The sequence below is a fragment of the Chamaea fasciata genome, unplaced genomic scaffold (assembly GCF_029207755.1).
Source record: "Chamaea fasciata isolate MVZ Bird 193981 ecotype frontalis unplaced genomic scaffold, bChaFas1.0.hap1 SCAF_4, whole genome shotgun sequence".
In the NCBI taxonomy this organism is placed as follows: Eukaryota; Metazoa; Chordata; class Aves; order Passeriformes; family Sylviidae; genus Chamaea; species Chamaea fasciata.
The window spans coordinates 77,304,933-77,323,023 of NW_027094089.1; the positions used below are offsets into that span (position 1 = coordinate 77,304,933).

At 52.2% G+C, this 18,091-nt stretch overlaps 1 protein-coding gene across 2 annotated transcripts in view; it reads left to right on the plus strand.

Annotated features, from left to right (window-relative positions):
* Positions 1-1,067: 1,067 nt before the first annotated feature.
* EDA (ectodysplasin A) overlaps positions 1,068-18,091 on the plus strand; it is a 61,157-nt gene continuing 44,133 nt past the window's right edge. For both annotated transcript variants that reach the window (XM_066182140.1, XM_066182141.1), the window contains exon 1: positions 1,068-1,343. In XM_066182140.1, the coding sequence (XP_066038237.1) occupies positions 1,068-1,343 (276 nt within the window). The remainder of the gene's footprint in view (positions 1,344-18,091) is intronic.

The following is an 18,091-nucleotide window of genomic DNA, read 5'->3' on the forward strand; positions in this document are numbered from 1 at the left end:
AATCCACCTCTGCAGGGCCACCTCCTCTGCTGCCATTAACACCTTTTATTTAGTTCCTTTTTTCCTTTTACTTTTCCAAATCACATCCTATTCTCTTCAGGCCACCTCTTGAGTTTGTTCAGTACATTTCTAATATCTCAATTAAAATTTCCTGGCAGCCTGTGAGCATCACACAGCGACTTGTTCATCTCATCATTCCTCTTGTTATCAATTAAACCTCTGATTGGGAATAGAACAAGCTCAGGCTTTGCCAGCTCCATTTAATGAGCTTTAAGGCCCTTCCAACCCAAACCAGGTGTGATTCCATTCCATGGTTCCCCGCTCCAAATCCACTCCTCTACCCGGTTCACTCTTTCCCAGCTGTTTTCTAGCTTCCATTAGTTTCCAGCAGTGACAATCAACTTCTTAAAAGCCGGAGAAGGCGGCGAGAGCTGCCCCAAAACTCTCACGCACCCCAGGGCCCCCCGTGCTGGGCCGTGTCCCCCGGCAGAGCGGTGACATCACTGCCCACGCCCGGGGATCGGTGGCATTCGGTGTCTGCTCCCAGGAATCCTCCGCCGGCTGCGGAGACAGCGGCTGGCGGCACTGCGGTCACCGGGACGGGGTGGGGTCCATTCATACAGGGATTGGGATCGGGATGGGGATGTCCACCGGGACTGGGTCTGGGATCGGAGGCGGGAAGGGGCCCTCCTGCACCGCACTGGGCACGGGCCCAACCATCACCGCTCCGGGACACGGACAGAGACAGGGATCGGGATCGGGCCCGCAGCGGGGCGTGGATCCAGCCCTGTCTGACCCCTCCCGTGTTATTTGCATGGCCCCGCCCCGCGGCGTCCCTGCCGCTGCCCAGGCCCCGCCCCCGGGCCGGGCTCTGAGGCGGCGCTGCCCTGGCCGAGCCCCGCCCCATCCCGTCAGGCCCCGCCCCGCTGGCGGCCGGCCCCGCCCCCCGGTCTGGGCCCCGCCCCCTGGCGGGGCGCTGGCGGCCCGGCCGCGCAGCCCGCGGTGCCCGGCGCGCCCCGGGAGCAGCAGCGCTGGGGCCGCTCCGCGCCGCTCCGCCCGAGCGCACCATGGGCGCGGAGCGCAGGGCGGCGGCGGCGGCTCCCCGCGGCTGCGCCTGCGGCGGTGGCGGCAGCTGGCGGCTCTTTCTCGGCTTCTTCGCGCTGTCGCTGGCGCTGCACGTCCTGACGCTGGGCTGTTACCTGGAGCTGCGCTCCGAGCTCCGCCGCGACCGCGGCCCGCAGCCCGCGGCCCCGCCGCGCCGGGACGGGACGGCGGCAGCGCCCGGAGCTCCGGCCGGGGGCCGCCCGCAGCGCGCGGCCGAGGGCGCGGAGCGGCGCCAGCAGGTGGGTCCGGCCGGGGCGGGGGGACCGCGGGGGCTCCGCGCTGCTCGGGGCCGTCCCCCGGCTCCATCCTCACGCTCGGGTGCCGCGCCCCGGGGCGCTTCGGGCGGTCCCTCGGGGGAGTTTGGTGGAAAAAGAGGGGAGAGCCCCGAACTCGCGGTGCGGGGGTGAGGTGCGGGGGGAGCTCGTCCGGGCTGGGGGTGACGGGCTGCGGGGCCGCCTGTGTTCCACCTGCCGCTCGCCGTCTTCCTGTCGCGACGGACCCGCCGTGTGTCCCGACAGCCCGGCCTTGGCCGGGGGCAGCGGGTCTGTCCCGGCCCTTGCGGGGTCCCCCCGGGCGCGGGGTGCTGCTGCCGGGGAGCCCCGCACGGCTCGGCCCCGCACCCGCCGTGCGCGCTGGGTCCCGGCCCCGCACGGCCTCCGCTCGCTCCCCTCCCACCTCCTGCGCTCCCGGGTTCGTGATTCCGCTTCTCCCCCAGCCCAGGTGCATCATCTTTTGGGTGATGCCCCGGTGTCCCCCCCGCAGCAGCTCCTCAGCCTGTGCAGGACAGGTGGGCAGCAGCCTCCCGATTGTCCCCGCCGGTGTCCCCAGCCCCTGGCGGGGGTCGCCTGTCCCGAGAGCCTCTGGGAGAGCCAGAGCGGAGCTGGGGCCTCCGCTCGCAAACTTAGCTCATATTTTCCAGGCACGAAACCTCGCTGCGAGCAGGATAAGCTTGGAGGAAGGAGTTTCCTCCCCTCCGAGCCTCCCGAGCGGATGGCCCGCTCTCCCGAGGTGCCGGGTGGCTTGCCGCGGAGTCGCAGCGGGGTTTCGGGGGAGATGCCAAGCTCTGCCTCGGCACCCCGGCGGTCCTCGCCTTGCTGGTTATCACTGTGTAGGGGGAAAGACAAAAATAGCTTTGATAAAGCGGCGAGTTTGGAACTCTTCCTCCCAACTTGGCAGCGGGACCCGTTCCGCTGCGCCGGCCTCGGCTGCCCCCGGGAAAGCCGGGCTTGCGCTTCCTTCGCTGCCTGGATCCCGCAGCTTCCCATAATAAATCCAAGTCCAGCGTTGAACCGGAGGGAAGCCGAGCTCCCGGGTCATCGCTCTGCGCTCTTCCCTCGCTGCCCCTCGAGCTGTGTCAACACAGAGTGAGCCGGAGCAGTTTGATGTCGTGCTGGGATTCCTGGGTTGCCTTGGAATAGCGCACGGCTGGAGTGCCTTTCGTGTTATCGTGCTGGATCTGTTTAGTCTTTCGTGCTCTTCTTTCCAGCGAGCGTACAATGAAATACCAGGGCAAATACTTGAGGCATTCATAAATTACAGCGTTAGATAATTTGTCTCTGGATGTGGACAGAGCTCCGAGCGTCGCTCGCTGCAGCTGACGGACTCCAGATAAGGTAACACTAATTATTTATTTCTTTATTCTACATCTGGCCTGTCAGGCTCGAGATGATATATTCTTTGGGGCACATTGAAGCGGTTGGGTTGGAGAGAAAGGTTGCTGGTAGTAGCGACATGGGGAAAGAGGGCTGAGCATCCCGAGCCGCTCCGGTTGGGAACGGCTGCCGTGACAACGTGTGATTAATGGGGTTTGTAGCGGTGCTGCTCACCCGTTTCTCACTGATTTTTTCTGCCTTGAGTCGATGTGCTGCTAAAAACAAGCACTTTGAGTGTCCTGGGGTGCTGTGAGTGTTTCCCTTCAATGATTAAAGCAGTGAAATGAGGAGGATGCTAACAGCTCCATTTAGAAAGTTATTGTCCAGCTTTGGGATGCATGTGGGGTTCACGGGAGCTCTTCCAAGCTGCGCTGCTGATAAACCCGAAGTGTGATCCCATGCATGTGATGCTTGCATAAATGGGGCTGAAATTACTAAATAATTCATTTAAGAGATATGATCAATGACATTTCTCTCCTGAGGACCATGGTGAGAGTCAGGGTTCATTTGGGGAGGACCAGTGACCACAGTTTTGTGAGCCCTCAAATGTCCTTCAGTTGCTTAGGTGTTCTCAGTGAGGAGGCCCAGTGCTGTGTGTGTTGTGATTGTACAAACTGGCTTAAACCCGGAAGATACTCCCCTTCCTGACCCCTTTCTCTTTATTTTTAAAATAATTTTATCTCCCCCCTCCTCCTGACCTGAGGCAGGAGGAAGAGGAGTGTGGGGGGAAGGACGGGGAGCAATGGTCAGTGCTGAGATTTTGGCTGAAACCTCACCTGGCTGCGTGCCAGAAATGACCTCATGACAGGAGTGAGATTTGGCAGCTCGATAACGCCCCGCTTCCCTATCTCACAGGGTATCCAAATATGTAACTCATTTGGGATAGAAGGGCAGATCTTCATGGCAGAGGTTGAGGCATTGTAGTTCCACATCTTTGTCCCAGAACCCGCCGGGTGTTGCATCACCGCGTTGGCTGCGAGATGAGGAGTTTGTTAGAGCTGCTTTAATTCATTGACTCTTCAGTGGCTCGGAGGTGTGAGAGAGGATTTGGAGGGTGGTGGAGCCCTGGCTGATGGTGTAAAATCCAAATAATCCCTCCAGATGGGTGTGCTGTGGGATGGGAGAGGGATTCTGTCAGGCGGGCTCCTCTTGTGGAGATCCCAGTCAGGGCACTGTGGCCCTTTAAAGGATTTTGTGCCTAAATTAAATCTTTGCTGTCAAAAAATCATCCTTGCAATATTTGAGCTGTGCAGAGCATCATTCCTGTGCTTTTTCTCCAACCAAATCCATGTCCCGCCATATTTCTGCCAAAACTTGTTTTTTGGCCAATGCTGGGTGAAATGTGTGCCCTAAGAGTGTCCTAAGCTGAGGATAAAACCTGCCAAAGTCTGGGAATGGTTTTGTCAAACTAATTGTGGAGGTGCTTGCTACTGTGGGGGGGAGGGAGGGGAGGTGCTGAGTCATCCAAAAAAATGTGCTGAGCAGCAATTTCCTTCCTGGCATTTCACCTTCCCGGTGCCAAGGTGTCTGATCTCAGTCTCCATTTCTCACCTTTTTAACAAGGGATGTTCCTGCTTTGGAGCATTGCCCACATTGGCATTCCTGACCTTGGCAGTTGCTTTCATAGAATCATGGAATAGTTTGTGCTGGAAGGGACCTTAAAGCCCATCCCATTCTACCCATTGCCATGGGCAGGGACACCTTCCCGATCCCAGGTTGCTCCAAGCCCCATCCATCCTGGCCTTGGACACTTCCAGGGGTCCAGGGGCAGCCACAGCTTCTCTGGGCAACCTGTGCCCACCCTCACAGGAAGGAAATTCTTCCTTTCTTTTCCCTCACCAGTGTAACATTGCGGTTATTTTTCCCTTTTTCTTATTTTGTCAATTCTGGCTCCGGAGCAAGAGGCAGCTCTTGGTGTGATTGGCACAATGGCTCTAAAGGTGTCAAATCTGCTCCAGAGGCTTCTCCCACCCTGAGCATACCTGTAGCTCATCCATGCATCCTCATCCCTGTGTCTGGTTCCTGCATCCCAATCCTGCATTCCCATTGGAGCCTGCCCAATGTGCTGAAAGCTTTGAGCAAAGCTCCCGTAGGAAATGCTTCTCTAGCCTCCTCTGGAAGCAGCCTCAGAGCGGGCTCAGACCTTTAAATCCCTGTCCAGGGCCTGTGTGTCGGGATTTCATGGCTCTGATTCTGGGACAGGGAAAGGCTGGGTGTGTGCAGAGGGAAGATGGTGATTAGGGATGTGCCCCCACGGTGGGTTTTCCCTCATATTCCGCTTTGTGGTCCTGGTTGTAGCTGGAAGAAGCTCTCAGAGGGCAATAAAGGGGGCCTGCAGAGCTCTGTGGCAAATGTCAGGCTCTGCTTACCTTCATTCACAACTCGAATTCTCATATTCCTGCTGCTGTGCCTATGAATATTCCGTGCAAAATCTGGCCTGAATCCAGAACTCCTCCTGCTGCGGAGTGGCAGGAGTGAGGCAGTGGTTACGGGATGTGTTGCATCCTTTGGGAAATTAAATACAGTGTGAGCTCTTCCCGAGGGCTGGAGGTTCATCCCTTCATGTGCTGTCCTGTGAATTCCTGGTGTGAGGAGAAACCTTTGGCTGTGTGGGAGCATCCCAGCTGGTCTTTGGGAATTGTGGAATCACAGGAGGGTTTGGGGCGGAAGGGACCTCACAAGGGCCATCAAGTCCAATCTCTCCCCCCCAGGCAGAGGCACCTTCCACTCAATCAAGACCTTCCCAAAGCCCTTATTCCCAAATTTATGATGCTGCACGGATGCCTTTCCTACCATTCCCCCCGGCCTCCTCCAAATCTGAGCTGGGGCTTCATTTCTGTTTTCTGCTCATTCCATGAAGGAGAAAAACTGTGACTTTGTGTAAGGACCAGGACGTTTTATCAGCATTTACTGAATTCCTTGATGGAGTATGTTATTGTCAGAGTAAGAGTTTGACTGACCTATGACCAAATTGCGGGGTTTTTCCACAATTTTTCGATGAGTTCCCTGGAAAATCCTTGAACTTGGGTTTTTAACAGCATTCCAAAGTTATCACCCCCTTAACCCCAGAGTAAATAGTGCTCTATCAACCCCATATTATTTTAACCTTTTAACATTATTTTTCTTACCACATAATAACATAAATCTTCCCTGCTCTCCCATACACATGTAGTGTCTTGTAATGCTAATTAAACTGCACACCAGCCTAATTTTGCTCTCAGACTAATCCAATATATTTTTCTTGACTGGAAGCCAAACCCTGAGAGCTTCAGAGCATGCGGAGCTCTCATTCCAGTATTATTATATGTTAATGGCTTTATATTTTAATATCTTTCAACACTTGGGGAGGATGTTATTTTTAGAGGTGTCTGGCTGCAGAGGGTACCGTTCTGTGAGGGGTTTGGGGGATGTGAAGCACCGAGTAAACTCCATGCAGTAAGTGGGAAGTGTGTCCCTGAAGAGGTGTAATCTGTCAGGATCCATTGTGCACAAGCATGGAATCGCAGGGAGGTTTGATGTGATTTTACCGTGGTTAAGTGGGGGATTTGGCTGCAGTTTTGCCGTGGTTAAGTGGGAGATTTGGATGCAATTTTGCCGTGGTTAAGTGCCTTTATAGGGCGGTTGCAGTGGTAAGTGCTCTCTCATTAAACTCTGGGTTTGTGTGCTAATGGTGCCGATGCCAGTCTGGCCTGGATGCTACTACAGCAGGAATAATCACTCCCAGATGGGCGTGGATGGAAACGAGCTCCTTCCCTAATCCCAAATGAAACGCTGTTGTAAGTGCAAAGTCCTAATGATGCCGGACCCCATTGATGGGATGCCAGGCCTGTAACACCTTCCAAATGGAATTGCCATCATCCTCCTGCTTGGCTGCACCTCAGCTCCGGGGATGGAGCTGAGATGCGCTCCTTGGGGATGGCCCTTGCAAGTAGAATCCCAGAATCTGCTGAGTGGGAAGGATCCCATCAGGATCGGGATTCACTGCATGGCATGGGGTTGAGTTGTGTGGCTTTGCATCTGCGGGCGTTGAGTGACACGAGGTGGCATCGTGTGGTGAGGGTTTGTGTCTGTGGGGAGGGTCTGTGTTCCGTGGTGTGAAGGTCCATGTCTGTGAGGAGGAACCCTGTCCACGGTGTGAGGGTTTATCTCCACGGGGACTGTCCATGTCCCGTGGCTTTGCCGTGGTGGGAGCCTCTGGCTCGGTGGCCTTGTTGTGGCAGTGACTGCTGTGTGACTTGGCTTTGCCATGGAGGGGCAAGGGTTGTTTGTGCAGCATGGGGCTGTGTTTGCTGGTGGTGTGGCAGGACAGTGGCCGCAGTGGCTGGAAGCTGCTGGACACTCCCAGGGGGGAGGAGGAGAGGACTGGGGAAGAGTTGCCTCCTGCCAGAGCTGCCTCTTGCACGGCCCTTGGGAGTTCAGACCCTTCCTGGGCAGTGCCGGTGCCCCATGGGTTAAATCCCATCTGTGTGTGACAACAGGGTTAAATCCCTTGCCAGGACAGCGGGGTGCTGTCCCTGAGTGCTGCTTTTGTCTTTTAATCCCTTTTTGTAATTCCTGTCACCTCTGGGCTTTCAGCCTCTCCCGAGACACAAAGCACTGGGAGCAGGGAGACAGGGAAGGTGTTCCCTGAGCTGGCCTGGAAGTCAAATCCACCTGGGAGCAGGTACAGGCGCTGTGGTTGTAAATTATCTGCAGGTGGGAGGGCTGTGTAGATGCTGTGTCGGACAGACCACACTGTGCTGCTTAATCCCAGAATCCCAACATGGTTTGGGTGGGAAGGGACCTTAAAGCTCAGCCCATTCCATTCCCTGCCATGGGCATGGACTCCTTTCACTGTCCCTAATTGCTCCAGCCTGGCCTTGGACACTTCCAGGGATGGGGCAGCTACAGCTTCTCAGGGTGTCTTCCCAGTTGTATCTTCTCCCTTTTCCATTTCAGGTTTTAACTGGATAGTGCTGGCATTCCTTCCCAGAGAGTTCAGACGATGGGAGTGCCCTGTCCAGAAAAAAAAGTAATTGGATACAAATCTTTGAATCTCATTCTTATTTGATAATAATATTTATGTTTTCTAAAAATAACTAAATCTTTGAATTCTTCCTTATATTTTCTGATCCGTGAGGTGGCAGAGGCTTTCCCTGTTTCCCAGGGGTATGGGGCAGGCACTAATGGCCTAAACAGACCTTTGTGGTCCTTCCAGTCTTCCCCACGTGCCGGGCTCAGTGAAATTAATCCAGGAAATCATTTCAGAGCAATCATTTCCTTCAACATTGCAAACAAGTTGCTGAGCTACTGGTTCCCTTAACCAGCACTTTATTCTAATTTTCCCATGGGATAGGAAAATAGGATAAGGCATTTAAGGCTGGCAGCTGGAACTGTTGCTAGCCTGAGAGGATGGAACAGTTCAGAGTCAAAAATGAGGGGTTTATTTTAACTTTTTACTGCAGTTGCTGCTGTTCCTGGGTCTGCAGGAAGGCTCTGCCTAGAAAACCTGAATTCTTGTGTTTTCCCATAAAACATAACCCATGGCAGAAAAATGGGATCAGACAGGGAATCACTGGATGTGCAGCTGATGAGGTGCATTTTGAGAGCAGGATGAGGAGAAAAGTTGGGTCTTCTACTGCAGCTGTTTGTATCTTTTGAGTGATAATGAACTCAATGAGTAGCTGGCTGCCTTGGGGCTGTGGGTAGGCTTGTTAGTGCTTGCTCTGTCTGTCTGGGATGTTAACTCTTGCTGGGAAGCGGGGAGATCCCATCCAAAGGCGAGGGAAGCCCATCAGGAATTACCTTCCCGTGCTGTCAGAGTAAATTCTGGCAGATTTCTAAGGTCAAAAGGGCAATTTTTTTTCCTAGTGGGGCAGGAAGGCAAAGTTTAAAGCTGGTAATTGCCCATTTTAAAGGAATATTAAATCTTTTGAGCAATATCTTTATTGCCAGCTTGGGTGTTTCTCCTGTTGTTGACAAGAGTTGTTTTGGCTCAGAGCACAGCTCCTGCAGGGATTCCTGGTCGGTGCAGAACTTGATGGTGGAAGGACAAGGGGTGATGGGTTTAAACTAACAGGGTTGATTTAGATTGGATATTGGGAAGGAATTCTTCCCTGTGAGGGTGGTGAGGCCCTGGCACAGATTCTGTGGCTGTTCCAGCCCTGGCAGTGTCCAAGGCCAGGTTGGATGAGGTTTGGAGCAACCTGGGATATAGGGGAAGGTGTCCCTGCCCATGGCAGGGGGTGGAATGGGATGGACTTTAAAGTCCCTTCCCACCCAAACCATCCTGTTCTTCATTCTCTGGAAAGGGAATGTGTGCAGGAAAAGTCCTTGAACTGAAGGCTTCAGCTGAGCCTTGGCAGCTCAGCACTAATCCTGGCTCAGCTGAGCTTGGCCTCCGTGTCTGGTGAGATGCTGAAACCAAGAGAAAAACTCAAGTTTTTACTGGCGGGGCAGATTTTGCTTAGGAGATGGGAGAGCCTTCATGCTCAGCACCTGCAGGAATGCTGTCTGGTGTAATCCCTGGATGCCCTGGATGGAATTCAGCACTCCAGGCTCCGTCCTGTGCATCTCGCCTGTGTCCCCACGTTCTTATTTCAGGCTCAGCACCAGCAGCAGAGGGGCAGGAGAATCTCTGTGCCACTGCCAGGGATGCTGGGAGCCAGCACATTCCTTAAAAAAGCAGGATTTGACTTCAAACACAGGTGCTCCGCAGGTCACTCACATTCCCCTGTGTGGAAGGCTGCAGGGCTTGGAAAATTCCAGATGTGCTGTGTCTGGTGTCCTGGTTGGGAGGGAGCTGCAGGAGGAGCTCTGGAAAGTTGAGGTCTTCAAGTGTTAAATCCCAAGTGCTGCTCCTGCAGGCTCAGCTCCGATCCTGGAGTCTGGTGCGCGTTTCCAACAACAGCCTGGATTTGCCAAGGAAAATGACGCCGGATGCAGCGAACAGCTGTCAACTCTTTCCTCCCTACACTGCCTGGCAACTTTTCTCCTGCTTCCCAGAATAACTGGGCTGTTTGGAGGTGATATGGAATTTGGGGTTCTCAGTGATGCTTTCATCCCCTTCCCTCCATCCTCACCCCATTCCAGACAGCAGCACCTCACACCCGGGCTGTGGGGTCCCTCTGCGAATCCCATTGCTGAGATGGGGGCTGAGGGTCACTTAAGCTGAGAATAACTCAAGTTCTTCTCTTCTGGTACCCAAATGTTGGACCAGGGGTATTTTCTCTGGAATATTAAAGAGTTTGTTCCTAAAAAAGGGCTTTTTTGAGGCTGGTTTTGTGCAGATGGGTTCAGGAGAAGACCCCTGGATCGGTGTCCCTCCCACTCACTGACCATGAGCTTCTCGTTAGGGTCCTTCTGACTCAAAACTCTTTTTTTCCCCATCTCTGAAGATACTGAAACCCCAATTTACACATGACTGAGGGTTCACGGGGTGTTTGGGGCAGGTACCCTTCAGTCAGATCCCTGTGAAGATCCCGTGTGGCTTCAAGCTGGATCAGGTACTGAAGGAGTTAAAAATTCCTGCTGCTGGTGCACAGGAGCAGCGCCAGGTATGTCCCAGGGGATCCAAGTTTGCTTTCTGAAACCTGGCAAATAGCAAGAATTTTGATGTCTGTGAACAGCAATCACACCCCGAGGCGATGACAGCTGACAGGGAAGGGCTCCTGACATATTTACAGAACAATTTTCTTATCATGAAGTGCTCAAAAAGCCCAAACCTGGAGAACAATAGCAACAAAAACCCCACTGCAGGGTTTGTCAGCAGATGCAGCTTGGTAATAACAAATGATTTTTTTTTTTTTTGCTCTTTGTTTGACTCCTTGGCTGTTTAGGGGTTAATTGGAGCGAGGCCAAGTGTGGTGAGATAGTGCCTGAATCAGTTTTAAAAACATTGGGGTTGGGATGGTCTTAACTTTTTTAACTTCTGGAAGGCTCTCAGAGGCTGGTGAAGAGGTGGGTTAGAAACAACTAAAGGAAAACATTTGGGTTGGGCAGTAAAAAGTGACTTTGGAAGGGGCAGCCCTTCCTGAGACCCCAAAAGTCATTTCAGCCCTCACCTCAGCTGGGCTTCCCCTTGTGCTGGGGATGGATTGGTCTGAAGTATTATTAAACAGTAATAAATGGGAATAAATGGGAATAGATGTTTCTGTGAGGGTGTCGTGTCACGTTTTCATCCACCAGTCCCTCTCTCCTGGTTGTTGCGTGTGTTTGGAGATTGAAGCAAAGCTGCATTTGTAAAAAAACAGGGGGACTTTGACACGAAAATTCGGGAATAAAGTTGTAATGTTGGTCCTGATCCAGCTGCTCCCTTTGATTTCATTCTGATATAGAAAGGCACTGGCCTGAAACTGGTCCAGAGGGGTGTCCAGGATGCTCTGTGAACTCTGGCATGAGGAATTCTGAGCAATAAAACTTTGGAAGTGCGGCCTTCGGCCTTCGAGGGCTATTGTGGAAGGAAGGGCATAAGAAACATGACACTGGGATTGTGATTCCTGGCAGGAATGCTTTGCAATGGGGAAATTTCAGTTTGGTTTGTGTTGCTTACATGCCTTTCTTGTCGCTGAAGGGCAAATGACAGTGTCAGCATTAAATGTGAGGAGCTGACATCTTCCCATGAAATATGCCCCACATCCCCAGAACAGAGCTGAAATTATTGCTGCTCCAGAAATCCGCCTTCCCTGGATTTTACTTTTGGTCTTACCCCAAAAGGGACCCGACTGAAATGTTCCTGCTGGTAAAGAGGTTGATTCTGGAGGGAATTGTGCTCTGGGGAGAGGTCTGAGAGCAGGAGGAGCCATGGCTGAGCTGGATGTCCCCGTGTCCCTTTTGGCCCCCGGGCTCTCGTGTCAGGACGTGTCAGCCTGACGGGCGCCTGAGATGGAACAAAACCCAGGGCAATTGCTTGGATGTTTGGGTTTTTTTGGGTTTTTTTTTTTTTTTTTTAAAGGCCACATCTCTGGGTTTGAAGATCTTGAGCTTTTGTGGGGAAAATTTATGGTGGTTTAGAGATGGAAAAGATTGGCCATGTTCTCTGTGATGCCCTGTTGGTCCCGTGTCCCCGGCAGCTTCTGTTGTGGTGGCTTTTAGGTTGGTTGGTTCAGCTGGGCTTGGTGTAGCCAGGGCTTCACCCCACAGAGTGAGTGATTTAGGGAGCTCTGTTGGCTGGAGGCCAGGGGATATGTGTGTGGCAGCTGGAGCTGCAGGAGGATGAGGAGTCACTCAATTTGTCTTTACATCCAGTGAATTGTGCCGCTTGTTTCGGAGGTCGGGAATCGCTCGTTGAGCTGGGCTGAGTTTGGGCCCCTCGTGGGTTTTTCCACTAAGATCTGCCGTGGTTGGTGTCCATGGGGAAGAGGAACCTGCCAGGCTGTTCAGGAGGTGCAGACTGCCGCATCTGCAGAGGATCAGCAGGGTTGGGCTTTGTTGGCCAAGAGGCTTTAAGGGACACCTGGCATGGAAAGAGTTGTCCAGCCCTGGCTCAGGAGTGATGAATTCCCCATCCCTGTAGCTGGATGTGACACCTGGGGACATGGTCAATGGTGGTTTTGGCAGTGCTGGGGGAATGGTTGGACTCCAATCTCAGAGGGCTTTTCCAGCCTCAATAATTCTGTGATTTTTCTCAGGCTTCTACTATCATTGCTCGGTGCTGACACACTCAGATTGGAAGAACTTGAGTTATTTCATGCAGGATCCTTGTTTCTTTCTTCCCCTCTGAAACCTCCACAACAGAACCATTTGCACATAAATGTAGCAGAATTTTTGGCCGGCTCTTGTACACACCTGTGCTCTCCCATCACCCACCAGGAAATTGCTGCCCCGAAATGCTGCTCCTAAGATGCTTGCTGAGAAATGCTTTGGGAAGGCTAAAAATTACTCTTTTGAGATTTCTCACAGGCCAATTGTGAATCAAGGCTGCACAAAAAGAGGTTGTTCAAGCAAATGAACTGTTCTTAGAAGCAGTGGGGTGGGTCAAGGTGGGACCATCCCCTTCCCATGGGCAGGAACACCTTCCACTATGCCAGGTTGCTCCAGCCTGGCCTTGGACCTTTCCAGAGATGGGGCAACCACAGCTTCCATAAGATGATGGAAAACACTGGGCTGGAGGGGCTCTGGTGGATATAGGATTATTTAATATATAGGACGATTCAATTTCTGTTTCAGTAGCTCTGTTTGTCATCGGGGGCTGGGGTCAGCTGGGGTGAGGGTGGAGGATGGAGGGGATGAGGCAGTGAGTCCCTGCTCCAGCAAGGCAGGATTTCCAGTAGGAGAATGCCCTTGGAAGAGTGTGTGTTTGTGCCCACAGGGATTAAACTCCATAATCTTGGTGTCTGTATCGACTTACAAATGAAAGCTTGCAGTAATTTGGAGCAGCATTTGAATTGTGAGTGGTAGTGATGATGCTGAGCTTGTCTTTTAATGCTGAGTTTAGAGGCTTTGAGGTTTGGATTAAAAAAAACTTCAATGAAACCACAAAAAAGACATTGGAAGCATAGCTGAACAGGTGGAACAAATTTGTTAAATCTGTTATTGGGAAAACAGCAACTTGCTTTTAAGAAATAAATCAATCTGCAGCTCAGTGTTTCATAATGAGGAGTGGGATAGGAAAATCTAAAAATATCTCCAAATCAGAGCTAATGCTCCGAAGGAACAGATCCAAACTAGAATATAATATTGCCCATTGTGGTGACAATAAGGATTTTAAAGTTCATTGAGATCCTTGCTGGGATGCAGATGGGACTTGAGGAGCCAGCATATTTCCCTTGGCCGAGTCCAGTTTTTATTTGCATAATAACTTATTATATGTATTGCCAGTAGCTCACAGAGCCCCTGGTCAGGATTGGGAAACCACGATGAGTTCATCCCCCTCTGCCTGCTGAGACAATATATTCCCCAAGAACTGGGAGGGAGGCGTCTCTAGCAACTGGACCAAGTGATTATGTGCTTGAAAAGGCAGGGAAAAGCAGAGTTTTAACCCTCTGAACCTTTGTGTACCTTGGGTCTTCTCACCAGGACCCATTTCAAGGGTCTTTGTCCTTCAGCCTTCTTTGTCCCTGTCCTTCCTCTTGTGGCATGAGCTTTGGCAGCTGATTTTAATGAAGCCAGGGAGCTTTTCCAGGTGGAAAACGTGTCCTGGGTTTTCAGGAGATGGGGCATCTGTGCTGGTGTCTCTGTTGTTGTGAAACCGTGGAATGGTTTGGGGCAAAAGGGGCCTTAATGATCGTCTCGTTCCACCCCCTTCTCTGCTCCTTTCCTTGATTTCCCCTGCGCTGTTCAGGCGCAGAGCAGAGCCAGCTCCGCTTCCATTTTTCTTGGAAAGTGATTCCACAGCCTCATCCCTCTCTCAGCAGGTTCTTCCTAGTGTTATTCCAGAGTTTCCCTTGCTCAGCAGAGCCCGGGTGCTCTGTCACACCCAGCCAGGCCAGGCTGGGGCACTGCCATCACCTTTCACGCTCCACTGTCCCTTTCTTTTGGGACTTGCTGAGGGCTCCTGGGCACAGAGGGCTTCTTCCAGTGCTGGTGGAAGTGGAGTAGCTGCTCCCAACTAACCAAATCCACATGGACAGCTGTTGCTCAGAGGGGAGTGGGCAAATGCATCCATAAAGTTTGGGATTTGTGCCGGAGGGAGCGCAGCCGGTGCGTGGCCATCTCTCTCTGGGAGCCCTCGACACTTAAACCCAGGGGAACAAATCCCAAAACCTCTCCAAGTTCCAGGGAAGAATCAAGGTGTTGTGGAGTTGTAATTGAAAATGCCATTTTTTCACAGCTGAGTGTTCCCATGCGCTGGGACTTAGCTTGCTCAGGGTCAGGGATTTTGTGTGATGGCATGGCTTTGTTTTGCGGGCAGAGAAGGTTTACCTGAAACTGCTTTAGGCTGGATTTTAGGGAAAGGTTCTTTCCCCAAAGGGTGTTTTGGCACTGAACAGGCTTCCCAGGGAACGGTCACGGCCTCAAGGCTGCCAGAGCTCCAACAGGATTTGGGCAATGCCCCCAGGGATACACAGGGTGAGATTGTTGGGGTGTCTGTGCAGGGCCAGGAGCTGGACTGATGGTCCTGTGTGTCCCTTCCAGCTCAGGATATTCCATGGTGCTGATTTTGGTGATGGGCAGGTTGCAGTGGCAGTGCCACTGTCCTCTTCTGTACCCAGCTGAGATGCCCTTGCGGTGGCAAAGGCCAGTGCTGCCTGTGCCTCTGCCATGGTCGGTGTTGTCTTTTGGCTGGGTCCAACCAAACCTTTGGGGCTGCCATTCCCCTTTGGAAGCATTTCTGAATCCGGGTATGCTTTTCCATGGCTGGGATTCCCTAAGTGCATTGTAACACCACTGTCTGCCCCAGACCTCAACTCAAACTTCAAGGACTTATTTCTCACCTCGCAACTGTCACCATCCCCGGCCTGGTGACTGTGCTGGGATCTGGATGGATCCATGGGTTTGGAAACTGCTCCTGTTGCTTTTCAGTGCCGAGAGGGGCTTGTGCGGTGCTGATTTGGGGAGCCCTGCTCTCCATCTGCTCCCGTGGTTTGGGGGAGCTGGGATGTGATGCCTGGAATCCCCACACCAACCACAATGGCCCTGCTGGCCGGGAGCCACCCAGAGTGGCCGGGAGGCACGGATTTGGCACCCATGGGTGCTGCCGGAGGTGCCAAAGCTTTCGGGAGGTGCCAGGGACTCACTCCGGCCATGCTGCCAGCGATTTTTTAAGGCTGAGGGGTTGGTGGAGCCTTTGTGTTTCTGCTTTGAAGCCCCGGCCTGAAAGTGTTGTAATGAGATTTTATGATGTATTCTGGCAAGGCCTGGTTATTTTGTGTGTGGATTTATTGTCTAATGAATTGAGTGATTTTGAAATGTTTTGTGCAACGCTTTTTTGGAAAGGACATTGTATTTTGTTTATGGGACGTGTGAGTTTTTATGAAACTTTATTTAGCTTTTAGCAAGAATAATCTTTATTCAACAAATAGTGCAAATAAATCTTTAATTGAACAAATATGTGCCAACTTTCAAACACAGTAACAAACAATGACATGAAACGAGGAAACTTTGGAACAATATACAACTTTAAACATAGTATTAAAAAAAAAACCCAAACCCAAAAAAACCCCAACCCAAAACCCCTAACAAAGCAGATTTTGGGCTGTGTAGAGGAGCATGGAATATGTGGGACCTGCCAAGCTGGAGAGAGCAGAGCAGGCAATGTGATGCCTGGTGGCTTTCCAAGGCTGCCCAGGGATTGGGGTGCCCCATGTGTCAGGGTTTGGTGGGAGTGAGAGCTGCTGGATGTGCCTGGGCTCTGGGAGCAGATGTGGGAACTTTCCTTGTGTGTCCAGGTCCTTCCTGATCTGCCTTCCCAGTGGGGCACCCCCAGCCCCAAGGGGAAATGTGGGGCACCCAGGGGTTGTGGATTTGTCCCTTCCAGTCCCACGTTGTCTTCAGGCTCTTGGATGGCACCCAAGGGGCTCTGAGCTCTGTGTCCCTGCAATGTCCTGTGTGAGCTGCCTGGGAAATGGGATGAGCTTTCCCTGCTCCACTGTGTTCCTGCCCAGGCTTGGCTCCTGCCGCTTTGGTTGCAAATGGAGATTCCCATCCCTTGCACTGCATGTAGTTGGAAATCCCTGAAAGACTCTCAAATCTAGCCTGAAAGAGTTTGAAATGAGGGGAGGAAACCCTCAGCATTTGTTTAATTTCACTTTTTGGAGTGTCGGTCTTCAGGGAAGATGGGCAGAGTCACTTTTCTGTTTATTTCCTTATCAGTCTGATCCTACTGTATTTCTTTCCTTGTTTCAAGTATGGAACATTCCTTTTATATCCCTGGAAGTGTTTCAGGCCAGGTTGAACAGGGCTTGGAGCAGCCTGGTCTGGTGGAAGGTGCCCCTGCCCATGGCAGGGGGCATAACTGGATGGGCTTTAAGGTCCCTTCCAACCCAAACCATTCCAGGATTCTTTGCAAATAATTATCCTAAAGTATGGGAGGAGTTTAGTACTGAAGATGCTCCTACAGCCACTGCTTTTCCCTGGAATTTCCTATATTGATGACAAAATTGCTTGACCAAGCTCTGCATTTAAGTGACTTCCCTACATCTTCAAACCCCAGGAATATCAGGAATACGAACCCTGATATTTCTTCTTTCTCTGGGAAGAGCATTTTCATCCCTTCATTGGCCTTTTCAGCCCCTGGGATTGGAACAAAAGAGCTTTTCTTCTAAAAGTGAGCCGTGGAATTGGGTGTTAATGGAAACTAATTAATGCTGAATGGAAAATTCTTTCTCGGCTGTGTTTTGCCATTCTCATTTGTAGCTCCAACCTACCAGACCCCAGACTTTTCCAGGAAGGATAAATGAGGCTTATGTTTCCAGAATGGGAGATGGAGGCATCTCACCCCTCCCTTGGCTTGATCTAACCCAACCTTCTCCAGACCTTTGAGTGGTCCCAGAAGGGCCCAGTGCTCTCTGCACCCACCTGACCTTCAAAGACTCCCTTTTTCCTTGGATTTGGCCTCATTTTCTGTTTCAGACAGTCACAGGATCATTCAGGTTGCAGAAACCCTCTGAAATCACTGAGTCTAACCCCGGCACTGCCAAGGCCACCACTGGCCCACATCCCCAAGTTCCACATCTACATGGCTTTTAAACCCCTCCAGAGAGGGACACTCCACCCCTGTCAAGGGCTGGACAACCTTTTCCATAAGAATTTTTCCCTAATATCCACCTAAACCTGCCTTGGCACAGCTTGAGGCTGTCCCCTCTCATCCTGTCCCTGGGAGCAGAGCCTGACCCCCACAGCTGTCCCCTCCTGTCACGGAGTTGTGCAGAACCAGAGGGTCCCCCCCGAAATTCCTCTTCTCCAGACTGAGCTCCCTCAGCTGCTGTTGGTGCTCCAGAGCCTTTCCCAGCTCTGTTCCAGCTCTGTTCCTTCCTCTGGACACAAGAAAAGCCCTGAATAGCAGCGGAAGATGGTTGGGTTGGGGAGTTTCACCCCATTCATAAATGGGGAGATGTTGGTGCTGAGGAGCCTCCATGGCCAAAGTGGCAGAGTTGGCCGAGCCAACATTTTCCAGCTGGATCTCCTGAGCACAGCCCTGAGCCACCACCTCCAGCCAGAGCTCTGCCTGAAGCTCTCTGAGCTCTTCTGGCCTTTCAAACAGAGCCAAAAGCCCGACTGTGGAGGGAAACACCTGCCTGTGCTTTGTTTTGAAATCCATATTAAATCAGGAGATCAAGGAGTCGCTGTCCATGCAGAGGGATGGAAGGAAAGCCATTGATGTGCCAGATGTGTGGTTGGAACATCTGTGGTTGGAGGTGCTCTGCCCAGGATTTCTCTGCTGAGGAAAGCAGGGAGGTGGTGCCTGAAGGGGCTGT